This window comes from Leptonotus elevatus, chromosome 15 (assembly GCF_054856555.1).
Source record: "Leptonotus elevatus isolate MCC_2025b chromosome 15, RoL_Lele_1.0, whole genome shotgun sequence".
NCBI classification, from domain to species: Eukaryota; Metazoa; Chordata; class Actinopteri; order Syngnathiformes; family Syngnathidae; genus Leptonotus; species Leptonotus elevatus.
In genome coordinates, this window is record NC_141253.1 from 8074273 (window position 1) to 8099821 (window position 25549).

Sequence of the window (25549 nt, forward strand, 5' to 3'; positions counted from 1 at the left end):
ACCTTGATTTAATCAACGCACACAGTATAAGCCACAAGTTTTAATACATTTTCAAAATTGTTTATTTGCATGTGTGCTCATCAACATTTAAGGTTTAAGTATTGTTTTCATTCCTTCAAGACTTACAAGAACCACATAGGCCTACTGTACAGTGTGAAAAGTAAGAAAATTAGTTATTGAGAATTTTTTTCCAGCTATAAATGTCACTACTATACGAATTTTAGAGCTTGTGGTAGAAAAATAACAATTACACACATTTAAGGTACAAAAACGAGATGTGTGACTGCTTTTCATATTCAATTTCTTCAGGAAGGTAGTACAGAAAGACAGCAACTCAGAATTCACTGAACAATCACAACACATACAATATCTTTATAGAAAGTAACAAGACACAACATCCCAGCAGTGCTTACGCAATAATCAAACGTAACAGGAAGCAGGATGATCAACCACCAACATGAGGTTCCTTCGATAACAATGGGTCATGTATTACCCCTCAGAAGAATGTCACATTCAGCAAGTACTTGGAAGGTTTTTGAGCCTCATTTCTAAAAACCACAGCGTAAGACAATTTAAGTTTTGTTAGCACCGAAAGGCTTTATTGTCTGCATAGGCAGCTTTAAAAGGAATGCTCTCATAGTGTAAGATTTCAAGGAGCCTGTTAGTGTAAGATTAATGCTGAAGGGAGTGGCAATTTATTTTTTTTTTTTAAGTCCAGTATCAGTATTAGTGTTGATGCAGTTTACTGAGTTCTTAACTCAAGATGTTCTTTCATTTACGGTGAAAACAATCATCTGGCAAGAATTTACTCCGTGTCAGACATCTAAGACAAAACATCACATCATCATGAGTAGCTGGTGATGTCACGGTCCCAGTGCAGGTGTTTTTAAGCGTCACAACTTTTGCTTTTAGAACACTCCGATCTCAGCGAGCGTTGTTCCCCATTCCAACAGCATCGCCTTGAAGTACACTTTAAACACGTGAAACAAGGACACAAAGTCTTGGGTGCAGAACACGGTGTCGGACAGAGCGATGCCCAGCGTGGACGGGATGAAACCTCGGCCGTACTCAACCATCCACGTCCCGGCGGTCCACTGGACCCCTGCAGCCTCGCCCATCTCGTGCATGACAGTGTCACCTGTATGAGATTAAAAAGGTCAGCCATCGTTATTTGTTTTATGATATTGTCATATAAAATATACCGGTTTAATTGTAATGTCACCTGACATGAAAGAAACAGTAAAAAAATTTGTTTTTATAAATACCGGGATAGAAAAGTTCAATCTTTGTGGTTCCCTCCTTCCACCTTCTGAAGGTACCAGAGACAATGGTGTCAGAAATATCAGCCCAGTAACGACCTATAGAAAATCAGAGACAGAGTCAAACCGTGTCAAATTCTACAAAAAGTTCCACTAGGCGTTTCACTCGGAATGCCTCCCGTCTTTGTAATCTTTGACCGTGACAAACTCAATAAACAATCCCTTTCGCACAATTCTGAATGCGCTACACACACAGACCACGCTTTTGTCCTCACCTGAGTGTCCTGATGTGTCTATTCCAGTACCAAACAGTATCACATATTCTGTCACGGAGGCGTGGAGGACACACATGGAACCCATAAAACCTCCAGCCCTCAGAAACACCCACTGCAGGTCTTCATCTGGCAGGATGTGGCCGGGATACCTAGATTAGTTCACATTGGATTAGCTAGATTGTAAATATAAATCACAACTTGTCCTGAAACTTCCTTTTTACGTACTTAACTTTGCAGTGATGAATTTGTGATCAAGATCAAAGACCAACATAGTGATATTTTTCTTATGTAAATTGCCTTGGAGCAATAAAGGTTGGGAGACGCAGAGATGGGTGCTTTGTACTGAGCTATTTATAAATTGCCCCCCTCTTGTGGTTACATAAGATAACTAATGTTAGAAATAGCGCTCAGTGTGACACACTAGTTTAACACCAATCAAACTAAAAGTTACATCAATTGTATTTTGTTCAGGGTTCAAATTAGCTTATTTAAGTATACCTATACAGTAATACTGAAAGACCAAGATTACAACACTGAACAATAATCGTGCATGCTTCGAAATATTAGCAGCTGCAAAATCGCGTTACCTCTTCCTCAGCTCGACAACCAGTTTGGAGAAGGCCTGCTCGTGGTCCTGCCCTAATAGAACAAACAACGAGACAATGTAAGCATGCAAAACATGCCAATACAGGTTGGATGCGTTTATACGACATGTGAGGACAATCCATGCGAATCTTGGCGTGCTTTCCGGTTTCAAACTTCGCGAACTCACCAGCGTACTGTTTGGCCAGTTTGGCGATCTCGTCGTGGTTGAAAATGTACTGCTTGGTGGCCATCCAGTGCCTCAGCAGGAGCACGGCAATGACGGTAACTCCGATAAAGACCAAGAGTCGACAACACGATGTGAAAAAAGCCATTGTTGACACAAAAATAAAAGACAAATCAGACAGGGACGCAGCAACAGGTTGAAGAGCTCCAAGGAGAGGAAACGACTCACACTGTCAACAAAATAGACTGACGGCAACTTCCTGGTTCAGCGGAGGCGGGGCGTAACCGCTGAACCAATCAGATGACGATGTCACTGTACGTTCCATTCAATGGTATTTCTAGGGTTTGCGTTTACACACAAAGCCCTAATTTAAGGCTCTGTTTTCATTCTGATTGTATTTCATGTTTACTATTCATGGTATGTTGAAAATATGTACCAGTAAAGTCCATCTACTTGAACGGCAGTGTCTCCTTTTAAGAGATAAACACCACGTATTTCGGTAGCAAATAGTATGCTCCGGTTTTATAGGAAGTAGCCGACGAAGCGTTTTCATGCAAAACCAGCTTTAAATGGAAGAACAACTTTAATGAAACAACGTTGTTGACATGAGTGCCCTTGAAGCGCAATTTGATCCAAAAGGTAGGGAGTCGTAGTGACTTGATTTACGTTGCAATGTTTAACAACCCTGGAGCTACAATCAATCAAAACTAGTTTTTGTGGGGGGGTTTTATTCTCAAAAGTTTAGAGGTTCTTGGGGTGCTTCAAATGGAAATTAATGCAAAAAAACAAAAACAAAAAAACACACATAAAAAAAACAACTCTTTACAATTATGTGTATGTAACCCTAAAACTCGAAACTGATTAATAACTGCTTTTGTGTAATATGAATAAAGCAGCAAAATCCACCCGTTTTTATCCATCTCACGTGGCAGCCATTTCGCCGCTTGCTGTCGACTGAAAATGACGTCACAGCTGTTAAGGACTCAGGTAACAACCAATCACAGCTCACCGTTTTTCTGGGTTTAGTTATGTGAGATTCTCAAATTGAGCCAAGATTGGTCGTTAACCTAAGCCCTCAGCAACTGTGATGTCATTTTTAGTCAACACAGCAAGTGTCAAAATGGCCGCTTATAAAAAAAAGAAGAAAAAAAAGCAACGTTAATTAGAATGACATGTTAGAATAGAGGGTGACTTACGGGAGTGGATCTTCATTCCCATCCCATTTTACTCCCACAGGAAAAAAATCCTTCCCCGCCCCCATCCCGAATCATAGTTAAAAAAAATAAATCCTGGTGGCTCCCATTTTGGAGGTCAGCTACATAAAAAAAAAAAAAAAATGCATCGGTCCAAGCGCCCCCTCCTCCTACTGAATAATCTTGTGCCCGTCTTTTTTGTCTCAACACACCCTCAGAGCACCAGCACTTGCGTTATAATCCTTTGAGGGACAGCTGGGTCCTGGTCTCAGCCCACCGCATGAAGAGACCCTGGACCGGTCAGGTGGAAAATCCTCCAGAGGAATGCATACCGAGATATGATCCGTACAATCCACTATGTCCCGGAAACACACGTGCTAACGGAGAGGTAACCACTTACAAAATACGGTGGTACCTTGACTTATGAGTGAAGAAGCTTTTAAGATCTGTTAAAATGATGTTCAATCGGGAATATACAGTACATATACACACTCACTCCATCCAACCAGCTTCTAAATCGCATATTCTCACTGTAGATTGTAATTTAGCTTGTAAATGTAGGTCAGCATGAAGGTCCTTCTGGTTGTGATGGCTCACCAGTGTCATTTGCACATTTGGTCATCCACTGGTAACCAGACAAAATGAAATGAGTGTTTCTTGTGTTGTCTCCATAGAAAAATCCAGAATACAAGAGCACTTTTGTTTTCGAAAATGACTTTCCTGCCATCCAACCAGATGCTCCAGATCCCGGTAAGTGTTTTCTTTCATCAGTCTAATAATATAATTTCACATGAGGGAAAATAAATGTGTTGCAAATGTGTATTAATTTGCTGCTCTCACATCATAAAAGCACCACACTCATGAGGTGGAAGTAGATTAAAATGCTAGCTCTTAGAAGTTATTTTTACAATGTGATCATTTGATTACTGTTACATTATACAGAATCGTGTGATTAAGATTTTGCGCTCTTCAGCTTCAGATCAACATCCATTGTTCCAGTCTAAAGCTGCCAGAGGGGTGTGGTAAGAAAACATACTTATATTTGTTGTTGTTTATCAGCCCTTTTAGGTATTTAGTCCTTTTTTTGATAAGAACAGTTATCAATCAACAAATATTAGAAACATCACTCAATATAATATGGCGTAATTTTACACCACTGCCAACGACTACCACAATAATAAAGCCATTGTTGTAATCATTTCTTGGCAGTGTCACTCAAAACAGAGTATCTTGGCAGAAGTGGATGACTTTATACAGATCTAAAATAGGTTATCTTTGGACTACCTGTGATAGAATAGCAAGGGATTCTTCTTTTGGACCATTCAACATTAGAGTTACCGTATTGGAATTCAGGCGAAGTTTGGATCCGTGATTTGCTTTCCAACATTGTGTTGGACTTCCTTAAACTTTCACCCGGTCACACCCTTCGCACACTATGCTTTGTTTTTCTTCTGGATGGAAATGTTTCCTAACCTCCAAAGATAAGGCCGAAACTAATTACAGTCTATATAAAAGAAATTACTTCATAGCTGCGTGTAATGGTTGTACAGAATAGATCAAATCCATACGTGTTAAACATGCCTAACAGGATAGCCACTCCCTTCCTGTCCTTCAGCACACAAGCCTAATGAATAGTTGACATCCACAGCCTGCTGAGTAGTAAAAACAAAGTTCCTCTATCTATCTATCTATCTATCTATCTATCTATCTATCTATCTATCTATCTATCTATCTATCTATCTATCTATCTATCTATCTATCTATCTATCTATCTATCTATCTATCTATCTATCTATCCATCCATCCATCCATCCATCCATCCATCCATCCATCCATCCATCCATCCATCCATCCATCCATCCATCCATCCATCCATCCATCCATCCATCCATCCATCCATCCATCCATCCATCCATCCATCCATCCATCCATCCATCCATCGACCTATCGATCGATCACTAACTTTGTAGCCATTTTTCTCTAGCTAGTTAGCTAGCTTGCATGGCATAAACGAAAAGATAAATACACAAATAATCCACACAAAGATAGGTAGCTAGCAGCTAGCTAGATACATAGCTAGGTAGCTAGCAGCTAGCTAGATACATAGCTAGGTAGCTAGCAGCTAGCTAGATACATAGCTAGGTAGCTAGCAGCTAGCTAGATACATAGCTAGCTAGCTAGCTTGCGTGGCAAAAAACGAAAAGATAAAAACGCAAAGAATTCACACAAAGCTAGGTAGGTAGCTGGCTAGATATCTAGATCCATAGCTAGCTAGCTGGCTGCGTAGCTAGCTATCTTTGTGTGGATTCTTTGTGCGTTTTTACCTTTTCGTTTTTTACCATGCACAGGCTGGCATCTTCTCATACATATTGTTGTATTGTTTTGCAAAGGCTTGAACTAAAAGTGTGTGGGCCCCCAGCGACATTGAGACAAGCAATTACAGAAACAAGAAATTTGGGGATTTGTCTTCTAGAGGAAACAAAAAGTCATAATTGCAATTTCTTCTTAAGGGTGCATGATTTCTCTCAAGTCCTGTAGAGATGTTAATTGGTTACATTCAATTTAGATCGACTTCAGTAATGAGTTAAAACTCTGTCAGCAGAAGCCAATTTGGATGGCGATCAAGAAAGCAAGTTTATTTGTAGATCCGCAGCTCGACCATATGCTTCCTTCAACCGGGCATCTGCATCATAAAAATCAGTATTCTTATTCCCCCGTTCATAGGACGATGATGTTTATTCATGCAGTTTGTGTTCCATTCTCATCTTTTTCTGCAAGGGGCAACTCGCAAGGCATGCTAGTTGTATTTCTGTCAGTTTGACGAGCACTCAAGACCAGAAAATCCACTCAGAATGTCAAAAATTGACAGATTTTTGACAGGTGTTCTCCCACAAGTTTCCTCAGCATTCAGAGTTTTGAAGAGAGGGATTTCGCTTTTTATTTCAGCAGGCGGTTCCCACACACACATCAAGGCCCGGCTGCAATTTAGCACTCATTCACGACTTAAAACATGATCTCATCTTTTCAGCAAGGTCATGTGTTTCCATCCCTGGTCTGATGTCACCCTCCCTCTCATGAAAAAAGAAGAGGTTGTCACTGTGATTGACAAGTGGGCGGAGCTTATGGAGGAACTGGGTGCCACCTACCCATGGGTGCAGGTATGGGATGCGCCGGCTCGCCCTCGTCTTGCGGTGTAACATAAGATATATATACGTACATTATATGGTATTAATACTTTAAAAGATTTTCATTCAGATTTATTGTTCTGTAGTAAATCACTGAAGGTGTCGTCGTTGAACCACTTTATTTTTGTGGAGACATCATAGGTTTAGTTCCCACAGCGTCTGCGATAGACCCGATCATCTCAATCACTATAGAAAATGTATGGATGGATGTTCTATTGTGTCCAGTCCTTCCTTATGCAATATTGCATGCCTCCTCCTGTAAAATTCGTACCACTGTCATATAAAATATCCCATGTTTTAATTCATGCAGAACTATAGTGTATGCTAGCAAAAGTAGAAATCAAACACGCCATCTTCTGTTTTGTCTTTAGATCTTTGAAAATAAAGGAGCTATGATGGGTTGTTCCAATCCGCATCCCCACTGTCAGGTAAAAACCCGAGCACACACTAATAACTCAATACTCAGAATGTTGACCCCCAAAAATGTTTAGTAGGCCTTAAACTAAATCTAATTAATGTGTATGATGTTAAATTAGGGTACATTCAAGCATCAATTTAAATCCATTAGTGTAGTTCAACACATGTTCTTAGCTGGCTGTTGTAATAACATTGAGAAAATAGTATTTCTAACAGCAATAATACCAGACATCAGCATCCACAGTTTCTCAAGTACTGTCAATATCTAGATGCCGTCAATAGAGGGCAGTATATGACTTCAGGCTAACGTATTCTCTCTGGACTTTTTATAGAAATATATGCTCTGTCTAAAATTGGAAATTCCCTAACAACTACATGCAAGGGAAATGTAATTAAATGGACAATAGAAAGATCAACTTCGGTATCATATATATATATTTTTTATTGGAATATTAATTTAGTACAATTCAAGTAAATTTTGGATTTGAATCGAAACAACAACCACAATTTCCACAATTTTCAGATCATTCAATTTGGTCATCAATGTAATGTATTTATTTTTTTAGATACTCTCAGTATTATAGTATTTTGGCCTATTGCATAAAAAATTTATCTAAAAACTGTACATTATTTATGATACAACTTGGGTCATCTCTTCATTTCTCCTTGAGTCAATAGTCTGCTACTGGATAGGAGCTTGATCTCGTGTCCACAAAAACACAGCTGCACAAATACACCCGCAGCTACAGATGTTGGCACGCGTGCAGATTTAAACCCTGCAGCCGAATGATATATGATAAAGAAGGTTCCAACATAAAACACTTCAAAATCAAAGAGTAATGACTTAATTACCAGGAGGACCCTTTTCACAAATGTGTGCGTCGCCTTTGGATGTGCTCTGCATTTTGGGTGAATAAGTTCAGGGGTGTTTAATCAGAAAACAATTAGCCATTCTGTCAGATGCAGTCCTCCGTGGCATGCCTAAACAGCACTGAATGCCTCTGGTTATTGCTCTACATGGAATATTTAATTACATTTTCACCCCAATGTCAGAAATAATATTAAGTAAAACACGAAAAGAAGTGAGAGACCACTATTAAGTAGAGAACTAAAATTGTGTTTGCAATTCTCCGGTCCGAAAAGGAAAATGTAGGAATAATATTTAAAAAAAAAACAAAAAAACTGTGAATGTAAAATGCTTGTGCACACATATTGCCCTGCTGCAAATAGTGACAAACTTGTTATGCTAAATGACACCTTTCCAAAAAGGTCGTTATGTGCCACAGATGATGCCAAAATACCCTTTTTCTATTAGACAAGGCTATGGACTGTAGTTTAGAATCTCAGTAAAAGGGCAAAGAAATGTTTCAGTTCAAAAGTTTTTTTATAGTGAAATTTCTTGAGAACAAAAACCATCTAATGAAAACCCAAATCATGAATCCACGCAAAACATAAAACAAAAAAAAAGTATGCCACTTAACTCATTCACTGCCATTGACGCCTATAAACGTCAAAAATTCATTTGAACTATTTCTATTGGTTTAATTTTGTTCCCACTTTTGTTAACAAGAGTATGAAAACCTAGACATTTTTTTTTAATAATCTTTTTTTGTTGTTGAAACTCCCCCGAAAAGATTATTAAAAATTAGGGGCGTGAGGCGATTACAATTTTCACTTTTGATTAATCACATGACTTCAAGAGTTAACTCACGATTAATCACACATTTTATATCTGTTCTAAATGTACTATAAAATTTATTTTCTAGGTTTTCATACTCTTGTTAACAAAAGTGGGGAAAAAACTATATAGAAATTGTTTAAATGAATTTTTGACGTCTATAGCCGTCAATGGCAGTGAATGAGTTAATTGATGATTACCCTAACCCTCAACGCATTCAAAGAGCCACTTTACAACGTTGTGTCAAATCTTATTATTGGCTATCTCTTTCTTTTTTTTTACTCACTTCCTTTCGATTTCACAGGTGTGGGCCAGCAGCTTCCTGCCAAATGAGCCAGCTCTGTCTGATCGCTGTCAGAGAGTGTTCTATGAAAAACACAAAGAGCCAATGCTGCTGCAATATGCCAAGCAAGAAGTTGCGAAAAAGGTACAGTTTGAACACACACAGTGCAGTGACAAATCCCTTTGAGAAACGGCCCTAATAAAGTCATATTGTGACTTCAGCTAAAATGTTGCCTGCTCTAACGTCAGTCAAACACTTTGAGGAAAAAAAAAATATATTCATCAGACTCAACTAATCTCCAAATATTTTTGCAAGCAATAAATAAATAGAATTTCTGCTTGCAGTACTTTGATCTTGGAACTGAATTTTTTTATTTTATTTTATTTTAACAGCCATTCCAGAAACTGTTTGGTTTGAGTTTCCACTGTATTAGGAATACAATAGAAAACATTACACATGTTATAGTGGAGGAAAACAGTATATATTTTTTCTAATTCTATATTAAATTATTATTATTATTTTAAATATTCAGTATTTAGTTGTTTCACACTATTCCATTTTTAACCTTGGATTAACTTGCCTTTTATTCCAGTGATTTATTGATTATCCAATTCAATAAAGAATAGTTTGCTAAGTCCCGTTGCAGTTGACTTTTCCATTATAAAGATAATCTTTGTGTATCATTTTGTTGCTGCGTTCTCCCTTCATCCATCCGCTTCCACCTCCATCACTCCCCGTGTGTTTTCTGTTACACCTTTGCTTCTTGTTTTCCTCGAGCAACACACTACCTGTTTTTCATGCAGTCAAGCATGTGATGGGGGCAGCAGAAAACGCTCATTAGCATCATGCTGTGGCATCCGTCTTCAACCCGAAAAAAAGATTAGGAAGACATATTTTGTTCGTTTCGCGCGTTTTAGCAATCCTCCAGTCATGTGTGAAGAACATAAACAACGGCAACCTTGAGGAAGTTTGGCATAACACAACATTTAGCAACCTAAACATGTTGTGAATGTCACATTAGTAAGCAGATCTCTTGGTGCAAAGTATGGAGAGAAACAATTCTAAAGTTGTCAAAGTCGAACTGTTTTCTAGATTTTGGCAGGATTTAAGTACAAAAGAAATAGATAGAACTCATGCTGTACTTTTGGACCTTTGACATCAAGCCTTAGGCTAAGGTCTGAAATAAGCTTGTCTGGGACTCGTTAGGAGCCGAGTGCCTCACAGCACTTTGGAGCGGTATCCTTTTGAATCCTTTCAATTCAAGTTGAACCTTTGCATGGATTTAGTGCGACGGCATATGCTCCTTATTGCTTGATCTGATTTACATTACCGGCAAATTAGGAATCCCGCAGTAACTGATGGCACACACATCCGTTATTAAACATGATTTGGGAAGAAAGAAAATAGCTGTCTGATTCATTCAACACAGAGATCTGTGTGCGTGCTTACGTAGCACAGGCACTCATGAGGGCTGACCTTTATAAGATTACAGTGGAAGCTGTGTATGTGTATCAAAGCGAGAGTGTGTGTGTGTCTGTTTACTTGTACATACCACATTGTGAGGACCAAAATACGTTCTTTAACCAACAGATTGCGGACATTTTTGTGAAGTGAGGACATTTTGGCCGGTTCTCACAACTTAAGACCTCTTTTTGAGGGTCAAGACTTGGTTTTAGAGTTTAGGTTTGAATTGGGTTATGGTTGAGGTTAGGGTAAGGAATGGGGGTAGGCGATAATTTTTGATGGCTGGGGTTAAAGGAAGGGGCTAGAAAATGCATCATGTCTATGAATGTCCTCACAATTATATAAGTACAAGTGTGTGTGTGTGTGTGTGCTCTTGTTTTTGTTACATAGTGGGGGCCAACATTTGGGGATTTCACAGAGTTGTGGGGCCCACCCGTCCATGTGGGGCCATTTTGCTGGGTCCCACAAGTTTGGACCTCTTTTTGAGGGTCAAGACTTGGTCTTAGAGTTTAGGTTTGAATTGGGTTATGGTTGAGGTTAGGGTAAGGAATAGGGGTAGGCAATAATTTTTGATGGTTGGGGTTTGGGGAAGGAGCTAGGAAATGCATTGTATCAATGAGATGGCCCCACAAAGATAGTAAAACAAACCCTGTGCGTGTGCTTGCATGCGTGCGTGTGTGTTTGTGCCGATAGTGTCCCTCTTCCTATTTGCTCCTGTCTGTCTGACCCGAGGTTAGGACCGTAAATTGGCTCACGGCAGTACATGGAGAAGCTTGAATTGGGGTTTGGCTCCCATGCCGATACGCTTGAGTTTGAAAGCAAAACTTTCCAAGCTAATTGAATGAAAGTTTTGGGGGAGGATTTGAAACGTGTGAGGTGTCTGCTTGAGAACATCCTCCACTTATTGCACGCCTTGGTGTTTTTTTTGCCTTTTAATTTGTATTCAATCTTCATTCTGCTGCATTGTAATCCGCTTAAAGTGAAAATACTGCAAGGAGTGGGAGGATGCCGGAAGGTTAAAGAGGAGAACAAAGCTTAACTTATGATCTGATCAGTAAAGGTTAAATACTGTATGTTGTTTACATTACATACATTAATACTAGGTCTGTCAGAATTAAAGCGTTAACTCTGGTGATAAATTTGCATTAAACAAAACTAACTTCGTTAACGCAGTCGTATTTACTTCCTGTGGCGGCCGTTTGGAGCCAAAAAGGAGTCATAGGCGGCTGATGGATAAACACGGACTATATGTTAGTTTTACTTTCTGTTTTACTCGCTTGACACTTGTTGGAGAATTCTAAAATAATTTGCACACTTTGCAAAGCCAAATTCAAATAACACATTCGTTGTACGTCTTTGCCGGATCATCCATGCATCCATTATCTGAACCGCTTCCTCACAAGGGCCACGGGCATGCTGGAGCCTATCCCAGCTGTCTTCGGGCATCTAAGAGCAAATGATTTGACGTCAGTTCAAGTATTTTACTGAACTCAAGTAAATATCTGTTACAAGCTTTATAGAACATAGTAATGCGATTTCCCAGGATGCCAATGGTGTGGGCAAAAACTTCAAATGACTTCAAAATTGTTTTGTAAACCCCACAATAATGTGTTAGAAATCTGAATTATTTTCAATGCTCAGCAGCAGCAATTGGAGGAGAATTCAGTTCCCTAATTACCGTAATTTATCATCTTTCAATTTGTGTCTCCTTTTTAGGAACGTGTGGTGGTGATGAACCCTAATTGGCTGGCAGTGGTTCCCTACTGGGCAACGTGGCCCTACCAGTTGCTGCTGTTACCACGACGACATGTCCTCCGAATCAATGAGCTGACTGCAGAGGAACGAGAGAGTAAGTGTTTTTGGGGGAGGTGCTACAAAACAATTGTGATGTTGTTTGTCTCAAGCACAAGAACGGTTTGTCAATTTTGTGTAATTTGTTTTTACAGTTTTATATCCAACATTTGAATTGAATTGATTTTTTTCAGGTCTGGCTGACGTTATGAAGCAACTGCTGACCAAATACGACAATCTATTTAATGTGTCCTTTCCCTACTCCATGGGCTGGCATGGTAAGAATAAACATAATCATAATCAAAAGGCACAACAGTAAATGCTTATAATGGTTTTTATTTGAACACTAGGTAAGAATGAAGTTTTCCATAGTGGAGTCTTGACATAATCTACATAATGTTTTATGTGATGGATGTCTCATTTCAAACTAAGGACTTTCAACTAAGTTAAACAGGAATAATAAGCAATAAAGGAACGGGAGAAGAGCATTACAAAGCTGTAACAGTACTTTAGAATAATTCAAATTACCTTACTAATTACCCTCTACTAATTATTATTTTTTCAGTGAATATTAAACATGTTTGAGGGTCACAAGATTTTAATTCCTGTTCTGTGTTCATTAGAATGATCAGTGTACCATATAGCACCGTCAAAGACATTAGCATATTTAAAGGTTACATGTGATATTGGCAACAACGTAAATGGAAAGGGATGCATTTTTCTTTCCCTGTTAGTGCTTAATATGTTCTTATTTAAATGGTGCTTAGGTCGCTTTGCAAAATTGTTGTTGAGTATATAATTAGAGTACATCCCACATCGGAATAGCTCATGTTGATTGCTTGGAAAAAAGTACAGAACTTGGAGAGGCGCATCAAACGTGCAGAAATTTTATATTGTTCCATTCTTTAAGATCTTCCCTTTTTATCAGTGACCCCCCCCCCCCCCCCTCCAGCTTTTTGTTGCCAAATGCGTACATGTAGATAAACCTGGCCGGCCACTATGACGGCGGCCATATGCCACTTTCATACAGTAAGGGGACGAGCACATGGTACAAAGGAACAAATGACAAACGGCGCATTTAGAAATAAGAGGCTGATGGAAAAGATTCAAGCAGAGATTTAAGATTCAAGCCGAATCTTTGTTCTATTCCTGTGGACAAACAAACATCACAGGATGATGGCATTAGCAAGGAATCAGTGTTTCACACAGACTTTGAGATGAGTTGGCAGACAAGAGTTGATTCAGAAGCGGAAAGAAAAGCGTGTTTCTTGCTTCCATAATTTTACATTACAGTCAAGCCTTATTTCTGTAACACGGTTTTTGAGCTGTGGGACCTCTAAAGAAGTGCTGATTATGTGCTTGTTTATATAAATGATGATGATTCCTGTCAGCAGGACTCTCCGCGTGATCTGCAACAAATCCCCATGTGACTAACACATTTCATCTTCACTGAGGATGAACCCATTTTGAGGCTGAGCTAGGATTTATTTTTTTAACTTTTTGTTCGATAAGACAAAGTACTTTTTTTTTTTCAGCTCTTTCCTTAATTTCTTAGTCCAAAATCTATAAATCATCGTTTGTTTGTTGTTGATCCAAATTCAAATTGTTTGGCCTGAGAGTGACAGACATTATTTTGGCTCAGAAATCTAATAAAGTGGAACACTTTTTTTTTTTGTTGCAGAAATTTGCAATAAGGCAGCTTGTTGAAACTAAAGACATGTTTTGTATTGCCTAATGATTCTTCACAACAAAGTGTTCCAACTAGTCTTAGTTTTTGACACCCCAAAAAATAATTGCTCATAGTGGGTTCATTCATATGTAAAAATGCAGAGTTCCCTAAAACATGTAAATATGTTTTTAAATACTTTGTCCTTCATTCTCAAAAACGTATTTATACATTTTTTAAATAATTTTTTTATGCAAGAGCATACAGAAGGCTTTGATGCAGCTTCTGAAAAAAAAAACGGCCAGCAGGTGGCAGCAGAGTATACGAGATCAGTCAGGGCCATGTTGCAACAAGCTATTTTTGACAGTGTTTTTAACATGTTTGTGAATAATGATGAAACTTAGCCATATTCTAATGCTAATTGCTGCAATAGGGAAACTTTTTTTCCATGATAAAAGAAGAGGCTGTAATCTTTCTTGTGGTAAATTCCATGTTTTTATAGCAATAGAACACAATAATCTGTGGGCCTTGCAAAACTCAGTCAAAATCCAGTAAAATAGCCGGGAGCGAAGGGGGTTGCTTCAGTGAAAATGGCTGGGAATGAATGAGTTAATATACGTATTAGTTAGTGATGCACCGAATATTTGGCCACCAAAATAAAAAATACAATTATAGCCGCAAGAATATGGCCGAAATAGGATGTTAGGGTGACGCAAGCAAGCGTCCGTTTGAATTAAACAGCGAACGCAGGGGTAAGTGTCCGTCTCGCTTCTCGCTGGCTTTAAACACAGAAACACTTACCTTACTTTGGAGTCCGTTCCCGAAGCCGATAAGCTGGTGCGAGCAAATTTATTTATTTACTTTTAAACGTTGGTGAATACAAATTAGTTAATTGATTCCAATTTTAGTTTTAAAAAAACAACAGCATGTGGCTTTCTTCAGTCACCACAAAAGTCCAAGACTCACCCTTTTTTTTTTCAAAAAAAAAAAAGAAGCCCAAGTGTAACAAAAAGTCCGTTGGTGTGTCAAAACATCACTTTATTTTACATTGCTCAAAAACAGTAAGATCAACTTGCATCTCTGAAGTCAAGCTGTGAAGACGATGTTGGACGGCTGAGAAGAAACAGCTTGCACAAATATACTAGAGTCCGTAAGGGCTGCTCAGGATGCTGTTTACAACCCAGGCAGCTGTTGCTCTATCTAAAGCGCGGGCTATACTTGATATTTATCTGTACTGCAAAAAAAGCGGTGGGAGAAACACCCAATCTGGGGGCTTGCCAAAGAAGCACCAAGAAAATAGGGCCATAGGCGGAACAAAGGTTAGCATAGTGCAGTGATGCAGTGAGTGATATGTGACAGGCGAGAGCAAGTGTCATCATGCCTCAATAGCCAGCCGAGAGTGTTAAATATTGCAGGTACAACGTGAACAGCAATGCCTTGCTGAGTTGCTTTACAAAATGGACACTTCACTGACCACTCGCCATGCAATTCTCAGTGCCTACTATTGCCTGGAATGGAAATTTCAAATGTACATTCAGGTATGATCCAATATAATATAAGAATGCAAATTTTGAGCAGTAACACAAATTCAGCAATTATTCTTCAAAAGGAAAAATGTATGTTCCATAAATGCATAATTAGGGGATCCACTAACTTGATTAACCACAGTTTGAGTCCGATAACCGCCAGATTTGTCGAAACAAGAAAACACTAGTGCATTTCAGACTGGTGTGAGGTCAGATACAAGATCTCAACAAGAATACAATCACACCACAATCCAAAGAAATTCTGGAACACATGAGAAACAAAGTGATGCCAGTGAACCACGGTCAGAGCTATTATCCACAAATAGAGAAAACTGGGCACAATGGTGAACCCTCACAGAAATGGTTGGGCAACCCAAATTACTCCTAAGAGTCCAACATTGACTCATCCAGGTCGCAAAAGATTCCGAAACCCATCCAACTTACTGCAGGTCCTCTCTGACCTCAGTTAACGTGTTCATGACTTAATAATAAGAAAGACATGGTGTAAAAATGTCATGCATGGGACTTAAAAGGAGAAAAACAGACCTGACAAACTTTTTTTTAGTACTTACATAAACAGGTTAAAGTCATTTTGGAGGATAAAAACATCACCTTATTTGCCACACTCAGTGGCCTAAGCAATAATTCCACTGCTTTAAAAATGATCCTCGACAAATGTCACTTTAGAGGACTTGTCCCCGTGCTGCAAATCTTTCTTTGTTCCCACAATGCACATTAACACATTCATAAACTTTGGTAACGAGTTAAGTTATAGCTCCCATCTGTGTTTGCACTTTATCTTTATTTATTTTGCTGCAGCCCGTCTTTTTATGGGTCTTGGCTTAGAGTAGAGCTGTGCAGATGGGAAAAATTGTTGGATGGTATTAAGGTCATGGATTAGAAAGAGATACCTCCAATCTTCTTCAGTAGGTACACACACATCTCAAATACTCTACGACCAATTGATGTGTGTGAAACCTAAACACCTTTTAAACCTCTCAATGATAATTAGAAGCTGGGCAGTCATTTACTAATAAGATCACTCCTGTCTTTTCATTTGTTTCTTCTTTGTGCTTACGCTTTCTATTCCCGGCAGTTAGTTTGTTTACTGTCTCCCTCCACTCATCTGTATTTGTCGCTGTCTCTGGAGATTTATTGTATCCCACAGGGGGAAACATGGGCAATATTGTGGATTCATATTCTCCTGTCCTCTCCTGTCTGCCATAGAGATTTCTTGCAACACAGTTGAACTCATTTGCTCCCAAAAACGTATGAATACGGTCTATTTTAAACATGCTCCCAAAGACGTATTTATGTTTGTTTTACGCTAGAGCATACAGAAGGCTTTGATGCAGCCTCTGAACTGAAGAGAATGGTTGAAGCAATGGTAGTTATTACAAAAACGGCCAGCAGGTGGTAGCAGAGTATAAGAGATCAACCAGGGACATGTTGCAAAATGCTCTTTCGCCTTTTGAATATTCACATATTTGTGAACAATGATGAAACTTAGCTATATTTTAATGCTAATTGCTGCAAAATGGAAAGAGATAAAAATAATTTTTTTCCTGATGAAAGAAGAGACTCTAATCTTTCTTTTAGTAGGTTCCATGTTTTTATAGCAATAGAACACAATATTCTGTGGGCCTTGCAAAATCAGTCAAAATCCAGTAAAACATCCGGGAGCGAAGGGGGTTGCTTCAGTGAAAATGGTTGGCAGTGAATTTGTTAATTTCAACCACATTTACATTTTGTCTGTCATTATCATTAACAATACTTGAGACTTGATTTTGGTCCAAAAGTGGCATCTTTTTATTCAATTCTGATTATTTATTTATTTATATATTTTATTCATTCATGTAATGCCCAGTCAAAGACCAGTAACTTGATTGGAAGTTTCCAATGCATGTCCATGCACAAGCCAAGTATGAATTCAAAAGAATTGTCTGTAGACCCTTGAGACAGGATCCGGTGAGAAGGGCCTTAGTCAGGCAGTTGACAAAGAACCCAATGAGAGTTACAGTGTTCCGCTGTGGAAAGACGGGAACCTTCCAGAAGGTCAACCATCTCTGCAGCAATCCACCAATTAGTCCCGTATAGTAGATTAGCCAAAAGCACCCGAAAGACTTTCACACCATAGGAGATGAACATATTTGATCTGAGAAGACCCAGATTGAACTCTTTGGACGGAAAGCAGGCACCACTCTGAGTGACTCATCGCCAGACAAATACTATCCTACAGTGAAGCATGGCGGTGGCAGGCAGCAAGCAGTGGGGGTGTTTTTCAGCAGCAGGAACTGGGGGGAATAGTCAGTGTTGAGAAAAAGATTAATAGAGCCAAATATTCAAAGGAATGGCTTCAGGACAACTGTGTGAATGTCCTTGGGTGGCCCAGCCAGAGCCCAGACAGCACTCCGATTGAACAGAGCTGAAAATGGTTCTCTCTCTCTCTCTCTCTCTCTCTCTCTCTCTCTCTCTCTCTCTCTCTCTCTCTCTCTCTCTCTCTCTCTCTCTCTCTCTCTCTCTCTCTCTCTCTCTCTCTCTCTCTCCCCATCCAACCTGATGGTCTCCTTCCAGACTGTTGAAGTGCTATTGAGCTAAGCATAGTCCTGAATTTGATCGTGCCTAACCTGTAATCTAATTTAAAACAGTGGTTCTTAACCTTGTTGGAGGTACTGAACCCCTAAGATTTACTGGCCAACAAAACGAACAGAGAGAGAGAGAGTAGCCCTTTTCATCAAATCTGGCTCTCTTGACCTTGTATTCAGGAAGTGTTATGTTCTTGTATTCCCCATGGACTAAATATTGACTTTGACCTCAAATGCTTCTTGCAATTTTCATGTATATTGTATTTTTGTATTTTATTCTTGTTTTTTATTGAATAGCCTCGTTTTACACTGGGTGTGGCCTATAGATTTGTTAGCACCACACACTTTTTTTGCAGGCTTTTGGAGCCACCTGGGCTGATTAACTCCATTTGCTAGTGAACTGATGAAGGCTGTGCCAAAACATTATCACGTCACATTAAAGCTATTTGGACAGCTGCCTGCTGAGTGTGATGCTATTTTTCTGTATTTTTGACTTTTATTCCCATGTCCCCATGCAGTTTATTGACTTTTGCTAAATAGCTAGTTGTTGCTCAACTTGGCTTTGCGAGTCATGCAGTCAGGATGCTGACTTCCATCACTCAACTCAATTCAACTCAACTATGTTTATAGAGCTCTTTAAAACAACCACAACTGTTTTCTTAAGATGGAACCGTATCTGGCACTAGATACAATGAAAACAGCAGAGGCCCCAGAATTGAACCCTGTGGAACGCCATACGTTACGTTATACCTGCAAATTCATATGGCACATATTTGTCCAGCCCCTTTTTTTTTTCTCTCAAACCCCTGAGACTGACTCACCGAACTCCTGGGGTTAGACCGGACCCAGGTTAAGAACCACTGTTTTGAAAGCTATAAACGTACATATTTTCTGTAGGTTTGGAATTGAACACTATCAATGTGCTTCTTTCGTCACACATTACTTAAAGGTTTCTCCCTAAAAAAACACACACACTTTCGACGCATTATACTACTTTTTTTTCTGTTCAAATGTCAACAACTGCTCTTTTTTTGTAAGATAACATGAAAGCTGTTGATTTCTGGTCAGCTGTCAAAATGATTTAATGAGCAAAGTGCTTTGTTCATTCTGTGTGAATGGCAAGGGAGATGAATGATCTTGTTTTCCCATGGTGATGCATATTCTTAATTAGCCTTCGAGCCAGTCACCCTGGTCATTCTTTTTGTGTGGGCAAGTGTTTTGCAGCATCGAAGAGAAAACAAGTCAATATAGTCTCCTATTCATTTGTTTTGTTTCTTTGCACAAAAGCTCACTAATGATGAATAATAATAATAGATGAATGAAATGTGAGCTTTGAGGGAAAAAGCATTTCATTTAGTGAGTTTTAACAAATCCTTCATCTTTCATCTCCTTGTTTCTGTTTGTGTTTTCTTCCTCAGGAGCCCCTACTGGCCCTTACTTAAAGGAAGACAACTCGCACTGGCAGCTGCACGCTCACTACTACCCTCCTCTGCTGCGCTCCGCCACAGTGAAGAAGTTCATGGTTGGCTATGAGATGCTTGCAACGGAGCAGAGGGACCTCACTCCGGAACAGGTGATTTATAAAAGTAACACTCTTGCGGGTTTTACACAGCTTCGTTTACTACTGGAACCTATTTATGGTTTGTTAATGTACATTTCAGACACTGAGACATTTTTGTATTTATTTTTTTATTTTTTTGTGTGTGGACAAAAGCAGAGTGTTTGTCTAGACTCCGAGGCCTTCAAAGTCTCGACTTGAATTTGACTGCCTATCCCTGAAGTTGCCTTACTTTATTATATATATTTTTGTAGGCTGCAGAGAAGTTACGGAATCTGCCAGAGGAGCACTATAAAAGCAGAGGTGGAGAAGAAAAAAGAGAAAAAAAGAAAAAAATGTCGCCCGAATAACAAACTAACAACCTAAAACCAAAAAATGGCAATATTCAACACTAACACTCATGACTTGATTTTTTGTCCCATCCAAAAAAGCTGACAAGGGGTCCCTTTGAAGTAATTATGAAATCCCATTTAGCTCAAATGTAACACTGCACTGTTTTTGGTGTCCCTAATTTGAAAGTAATGACACCCAAATTGTAATGTCATTCTTAAATAAATTATTTGGCTGCTTGCAGCCTGAGTCTAAAATTTCTGAATAAATGAAATTGTGGACTTGTTTCATGCAAAGCAATTGGCTGCCAACCAGTCCAGCTGGGATAGGATGAAACTCCCCCCATAACTATAATGAGCACAAGTGGTACAGAAAATTGATATTTGATTAGTTTTATGAGTATTTCAGCTTTTTGGTGTGGTTAGTGTGAAAACCAATTGGTCAGAAGGCACTCGGCTTAAAAATGCTTGGGCAACGGGTTCCCTCTGACAACTCCGGCTTCCTAAACGTGATGAGAATGTGAACAAGATGTGATTGAATAAATAAATAAATGGATCAATTTAAATCAAGATAGAGTTGTGTCAACTTATCAATTTCCCTTCATGTACATTAAGGTATAGTACATATCTGACTCTGTGATTGACTTTTGGAAACGTTTTTGTCCCACTCGCACACACATCTTAGCAACAACAGAGGGCACTGTTACTCAAAAAGTAAGGCCGACCAGGACCAAGGGTTTAGACCGGGGTGGGTAAACTTTTGTGCTCAAGAAACAGACAGATGGACCATGTTATTCTTTGACGGGGTTAAAAAAAAATTGATAGATTTATGTAATAAATAAAATAAAATGATGCTTACTTCTTATCTTGTGTTATTTATAGCCTAATTAACACATTATTTCATAACAAAAGTTTTTTTTTTTTTTTTTTTTACTCATATACAGTATTTGAATTTTAGATATTTGATAGGACTAAAAATGACCATGGACATTGTAACAAATCAATCTGACATCAATTTTCTGACTGAAACATCTGAAGTGAATGTCCCAAAATTGTAAACTATCAAATGTACACATGAAACTATTGAAACAATGTCTTCCAAATGTGTAATTCAATTATCATACAAAAACAAAACAAAAACCACTGGTCACATTTGACACATGCATGGACCATTAATTTTTGAGGTGGCTAATACGTGTATTACAAGAAATAGTTGAGTGTACAGACTTTCCTCAAATGTGTTTATGCACAAATATAAAACCAATTTGTTTTCAATGATCATATCTTCAAAACCTCTTTTTAATCAATCTAGCTAAATGGTGATCTAGTCGGGTATTCCATTTTGTTTGCCACATAAAATGAAACGAAAATGAAACTGACTTGTTTCTTTGAGTTGCGTCACATTATCTGACCTGCTTTTTTCTTCTTCTGCTTTTTTGCCTCCAAGTAAATAAACACTGATGAAGCGCGGGACTCTTGGCTCAATTCTGGCTTACCCAGCCTTCTGTGTGTATTTGATTAAAACAGTCATCAGTTTTTATCATCAACTCAAAGTCTGTCTTGATTTCATCATCTGTTGTCCCGACTCATCTCATCAAGGTCCAAACCTTTAAAGTTGTTTACTTCACAGTGAGAACTAGATCTGTATTTAAAAAAAATATATATATATATATATTTTTTAAAGCAACTAAATATTCAGAACTATATAGTTGGCAGAATTTCCAGTAAAGTGCACTAGCAATGACACTCGGGAATGCCGTAAACACACATACTGCTATTATTGCAAAGCTCAGTCTTGTACTCCCTAGAAATATGAACTGCGATTCCAGGTTTTGTTCGAGTAGATAGGCTTGAACTGTGACGCTTTACCGAGGTCTTTGCGGACATGGATCTTTGTGGGGAAAAAGTGTGTTTGTGTGGATGTATGCCTTTTTATGCACTGCGACAGACCTCATTCTTTCAAGTCAATATTTATTTAGTCCTTTAGGCTCATGGATCCCTCATCTATTCCATCACTCCTTCGAGACGTGTGTGTGTGTGCGTGTGCACAAAGGCGCGTGAGAAATATATTTACCAAATCCTTGCTACTTTGCTTTTTCAGAAACAGTGGAGCGGGTTGTTCTCCCAGCTCGTGTTAGGTTAAATTATGGCAAGCAGATTCATTCAGGTAACGTGATTTGTCACGTAATTTATGAAGTTAGAAAATGCAGTAACAAATTGCAGAACACTGACAAGCAACCGGTACGGTTTTGCTCGTGTACGACTCTCATTTAAAATCAAGCAGGGTTCCTACTCTGGTATGCTGTAATAACGAAATGGTGGTCGAAAATGGTGGTTTGTGTAGCTCTGATGCAAAACGTGCAGTTCCAAGAAACATCAAACGAAGAAGGGAATCATCAAGGGGCCATTTTGAAATGTACACATAGCTGACGTTCTGGCAAGGGATTGATTCCTACTAAATGTCTATAATTGACTAGTGACTAGCACAGGTGTGAATGTTTTTTTGTCAATACGGCATGTGCCTCATTAACATGATTGCCACGGTTACCTTTAAAGAGTAATTGATTGCTTTGCAGATTACTTGAGTTAGCGGTAGTTACTGTACTGATTACTTGATTTAAAAATAACCAAATTCAGGAAACTTAATTACTTTACAGATATTTTTATAGATAACTTGACTTTAAAAGTAACTTACTTTGCTGTTTACTTGATTTTAAAATAAGCAAAGCGAGGTTCATTATTTACATTCAACAGATGCTAATCTGCCAATCCTTCATTGGAAGTGCATTTTTAACAGTAGCATTTAAGAAAAAAGTTTTTTTTTTAAATTAAAAATATTTTTGGGTTTGACATCATTATTTTTTTGGTTGTTCTTTCATAAACATAAACATGCTCCTCGTTTTTTATTGTTTAAAAAAAAGTCTTTCAAGATAATTAATAATAACTATTTTTTTTTTTTTACCATAAAGATATGATTGTTAATATTGTCATGGCAAAACTTAACAGTTAGAATTTACATTGTTTATAAATCTAATGATTACATATGGGGTACCTCATACAGTCACAAAGCCTTTTGGGTCTTAAAGCTTGAAAGTTCTGCGATCCATGTAATGTTTTTTGTACTGGTAGGGTTTTTTTAAGCTAGATAACACCGTCAACAACACAGAGTTTGCAACATAACCTTCACATTTTCTTTTGCTGACACACTCAAAATAATGACTGCATTTCCATCTTGAAATCACAAATTTCTTTTTTTCCTGCAATATTTTTGATGGGGTCGTAAAAACTCGACATGGCACATATGTGACATCACTCCCCCAAAAAATAAAAACACCAGAATGCTTCTCTTCAAGCTGTAAACATTACAGTTTTTACGGGGTTTTTTTGCATCAAATTTGCAAAGTAACTGTAATCTGATTACTTCACCGGGAGAAGTAATGCAATAAAACAGTATTTTTGAGTAAGGCGTTACTTTCTAAGGCGTTACGAGCATCACTGGCCACGATTGACTTACAACCAGTCCAAGAATAAATGAATGAATGAGTGGATGGATGGATAATTGAATCTAACATTTGTGTTTGTTATTCTGCCCTTTTGCTTCTTGTATCTTTCACACAATCATGCTCACTATCAATCAAATTTCACCTCCGATTTCACCTCACCTCGTCGATAGAGCACGAGACATTGTAGGTGTATCCCGGAGGCGACGGCTCTGTAAACTCCAATTATAGGAGAAACGTGAGCCACTGTAGCCTGTGCTCATCTGTCACATCATTTGGCACAGCCTGTAGACAAGGATGAGGGACGAGGGCTAGTGTGGCAGACGAGAGAAGCAGCGGAACAGACAGGAATGAGTGTGGTGTGCTTTGTTAGGATTTTGAAATTAATATCTGTACTGCAAGCCAAATAGCCACACGATCTTTTACCACAAAACTGAGTAGGAAAAAAAGTTTCTTCCCAGTGTGTGTTTTTGTGTTGGCTAAAATGAAAACACATGCAAACTGGTAGTTTTTGAGTTCAGTAGGTAAAATTGATAAAGTAAAGATGAGTAAATGAATTTACTACCAAAAAAATTAAACTCATACTGAACTTGTATTTTGGGGTTTGACCTTTTTATGTGACTTGTGGTTCTGCAGCCCATCAGCAAGCACTGTGTTCGGTTGAGTAAGTTAATCAATAATTAGATTTAGATAGTCTGGGGGCGGGGGGCATCTCCATTCGTTGAGGGACTGATGGAGAATAAACAAAACAGAATTGAAGCAATACATGCCAATGCTTAGACGGGTGTCACTATTGAGCTTGCCCCATCACGTCCTGCTTGCGTATTGAATAGTGAGCTGACTGTGAATCGACAGGGAATTTGCAGGGGGGGTCTCAGATTGTACACCTGTTGACTTTTCTCCTTCTTGCAAGAAGAAATAACCAAGACCGACCCATGGTGTTTTCTATATTTAATGATTATAAGCAATTTCCATTGCCCTATTTGCTTCTTATTGAAATGTTGAACATGATATGTCAAAAGCTTCAAAAACAATATCCAAATGTAGTTCCCACAACATTGTCGGTAATCATGATGTTAACGTTTTTTTTCATTAGCACTCAATGAGGCCTCTCATATGCATAAAATGCACACTAATCACAAACACGATTAAAACAACTGCACAGTCCACCTCTCCAATAATTCATGTAGAACCTTGCCACACCGAGCGGTATCCATCTAAATTAAATTCATGTAATTTTTAAGGGAAGGCTTGACTCTGCTCTGCCTGAAAGCTTCACTTTAATTCAAGGCGACCTGCAGACACAAAAATTCACATTTGTGTCCAGGAGCTGTGCAGTACCAAAATGAATATGAACAAAGACTGCTTGTGTTAATAATCATAATAATAATAATAACAATAAAACTGTCACTATGCAAACACCATGCATACATGCAGCTATTGAATATTTTAGTAATCGGGTATCCATTCATACTCGAAATTCTATCAAATAATCGGATAAAATGTATTTTTGCTTGCAATAATGAATACACGAGGAAACGCATTTCCTTTATTAATGAACGACGAGTTAGATCATCAACTTTTTTTCCCCTTAAATTCTAATTGTTATCAAGTGAGCAATTTCAAACAAATAAATAAAACATATCTAAATCAATTATTGTTTAAGTGTCATAATGCATTAATTTAAAAAGGCATTAACAGCCTTTCTGTTGTGCAACTTCACTTTAGCAGCTAGCCTTTTAGCATGTTAGCATGCTGCATGGTACATGTTATGTTGCGGTTGTCACCTTGCTGCTCCTACACTTGCAAATTTTTTTGACAAAAGCGCGTGCCAAGAGTGGTGTCGCATCAGAATGCGCACCCATTGTGATTTTCTAGGAATGTTCTAGAAGTGATCATTGACAATGTAGACACTGGCGAGTTTTATAGAAGCAAAGTGTTGTTTACCTGTTTTCCATCAAAACCATCAAACATGATCAGTTTTCACATAAATGAATATTTTTAATAAAGTAGCATGATTACATTATTAACGGTAAGTTGAGCAAATTTGTTATTTCAGACGTGTGTATCA

General features: G+C 38.4%; 2 protein-coding genes across 3 annotated transcripts; one reads left to right on the forward strand and one right to left on the reverse strand.

Moving 5' to 3' along the window:
* Nucleotides 1-278: 278 nt before the first annotated feature.
* Nucleotides 279-2570, reverse strand: sigmar1 (sigma non-opioid intracellular receptor 1). Its single transcript, XM_086095858.1, has 5 exons — nt 2307-2570; nt 2122-2173; nt 1535-1683; nt 1266-1358; nt 279-1138 (listed from the first exon to the last, which is right to left on the reverse strand). Exons 1-5 carry the CDS (start codon nt 2449-2451, stop codon nt 909-911), a joined length of 669 nt encoding a protein of 222 aa, XP_085951984.1. The 5' UTR covers nt 2452-2570; the 3' UTR covers nt 279-908.
* Nucleotides 2571-2687: 117 nt separating this feature from the next.
* On the forward strand, nt 2688-20548 carry galt (galactose-1-phosphate uridylyltransferase). Of its 2 annotated transcripts, none has more exons than XM_086097004.1 (11): nt 2688-2942; nt 3715-3884; nt 4171-4246; nt 4439-4518; nt 6525-6654; nt 7053-7109; nt 9081-9203; nt 12240-12372; nt 12509-12592; nt 19510-19664; nt 19904-20548. In XM_086097004.1, exons 2-11 carry the CDS (start codon nt 3835-3837, stop codon nt 19997-19999), a joined length of 984 nt encoding a protein of 327 aa, XP_085953130.1. In that variant the 5' UTR covers nt 2688-2942; nt 3715-3834; the 3' UTR covers nt 20000-20548. The 2 variants fall into 2 exon arrangements, with proteins under 2 accessions (XP_085953130.1, XP_085953129.1); XM_086097003.1 differs by having other exon boundaries at nt 2693-2942; nt 4470-4518.
* Nucleotides 20549-25549: the final 5001 nt, after the last annotated feature.

Bases quoted from the DNA above. Each gene is read 5' to 3' on its own strand.
- sigmar1 (XM_086095858.1), bottom strand. From the start codon at position 2,451: ATGGCTTTTTTCACATCGTGTTGTCGACTCTTGGTCTTTATCGGAGTT. The intron at 2,174-2,306 runs GTGAGTTCGCGA...TTGTTCTATTAG, and splicing joins ACTGGCCAAACAGTACGCTG to GGCAGGACCACGAGCAGGCC. The intron at 1,684-2,121 runs GTAACGCGATTT...GAACTAATCTAG, and splicing joins GTTGTCGAGCTGAGGAAGAG to GTATCCCGGCCACATCCTGC.
- galt (XM_086097003.1), top strand. From the start codon at position 2,909: ATGAGTGCCCTTGAAGCGCAATTTGATCCAAAAG. The intron at 3,885-4,170 runs GTAACCACTTAC...TTGTCTCCATAG, and splicing joins ACACACGTGCTAACGGAGAG to AAAAATCCAGAATACAAGAG. The intron at 9,204-12,239 runs GTACAGTTTGAA...TCTCCTTTTTAG, and splicing joins AGCAAGAAGTTGCGAAAAAG to GAACGTGTGGTGGTGATGAA.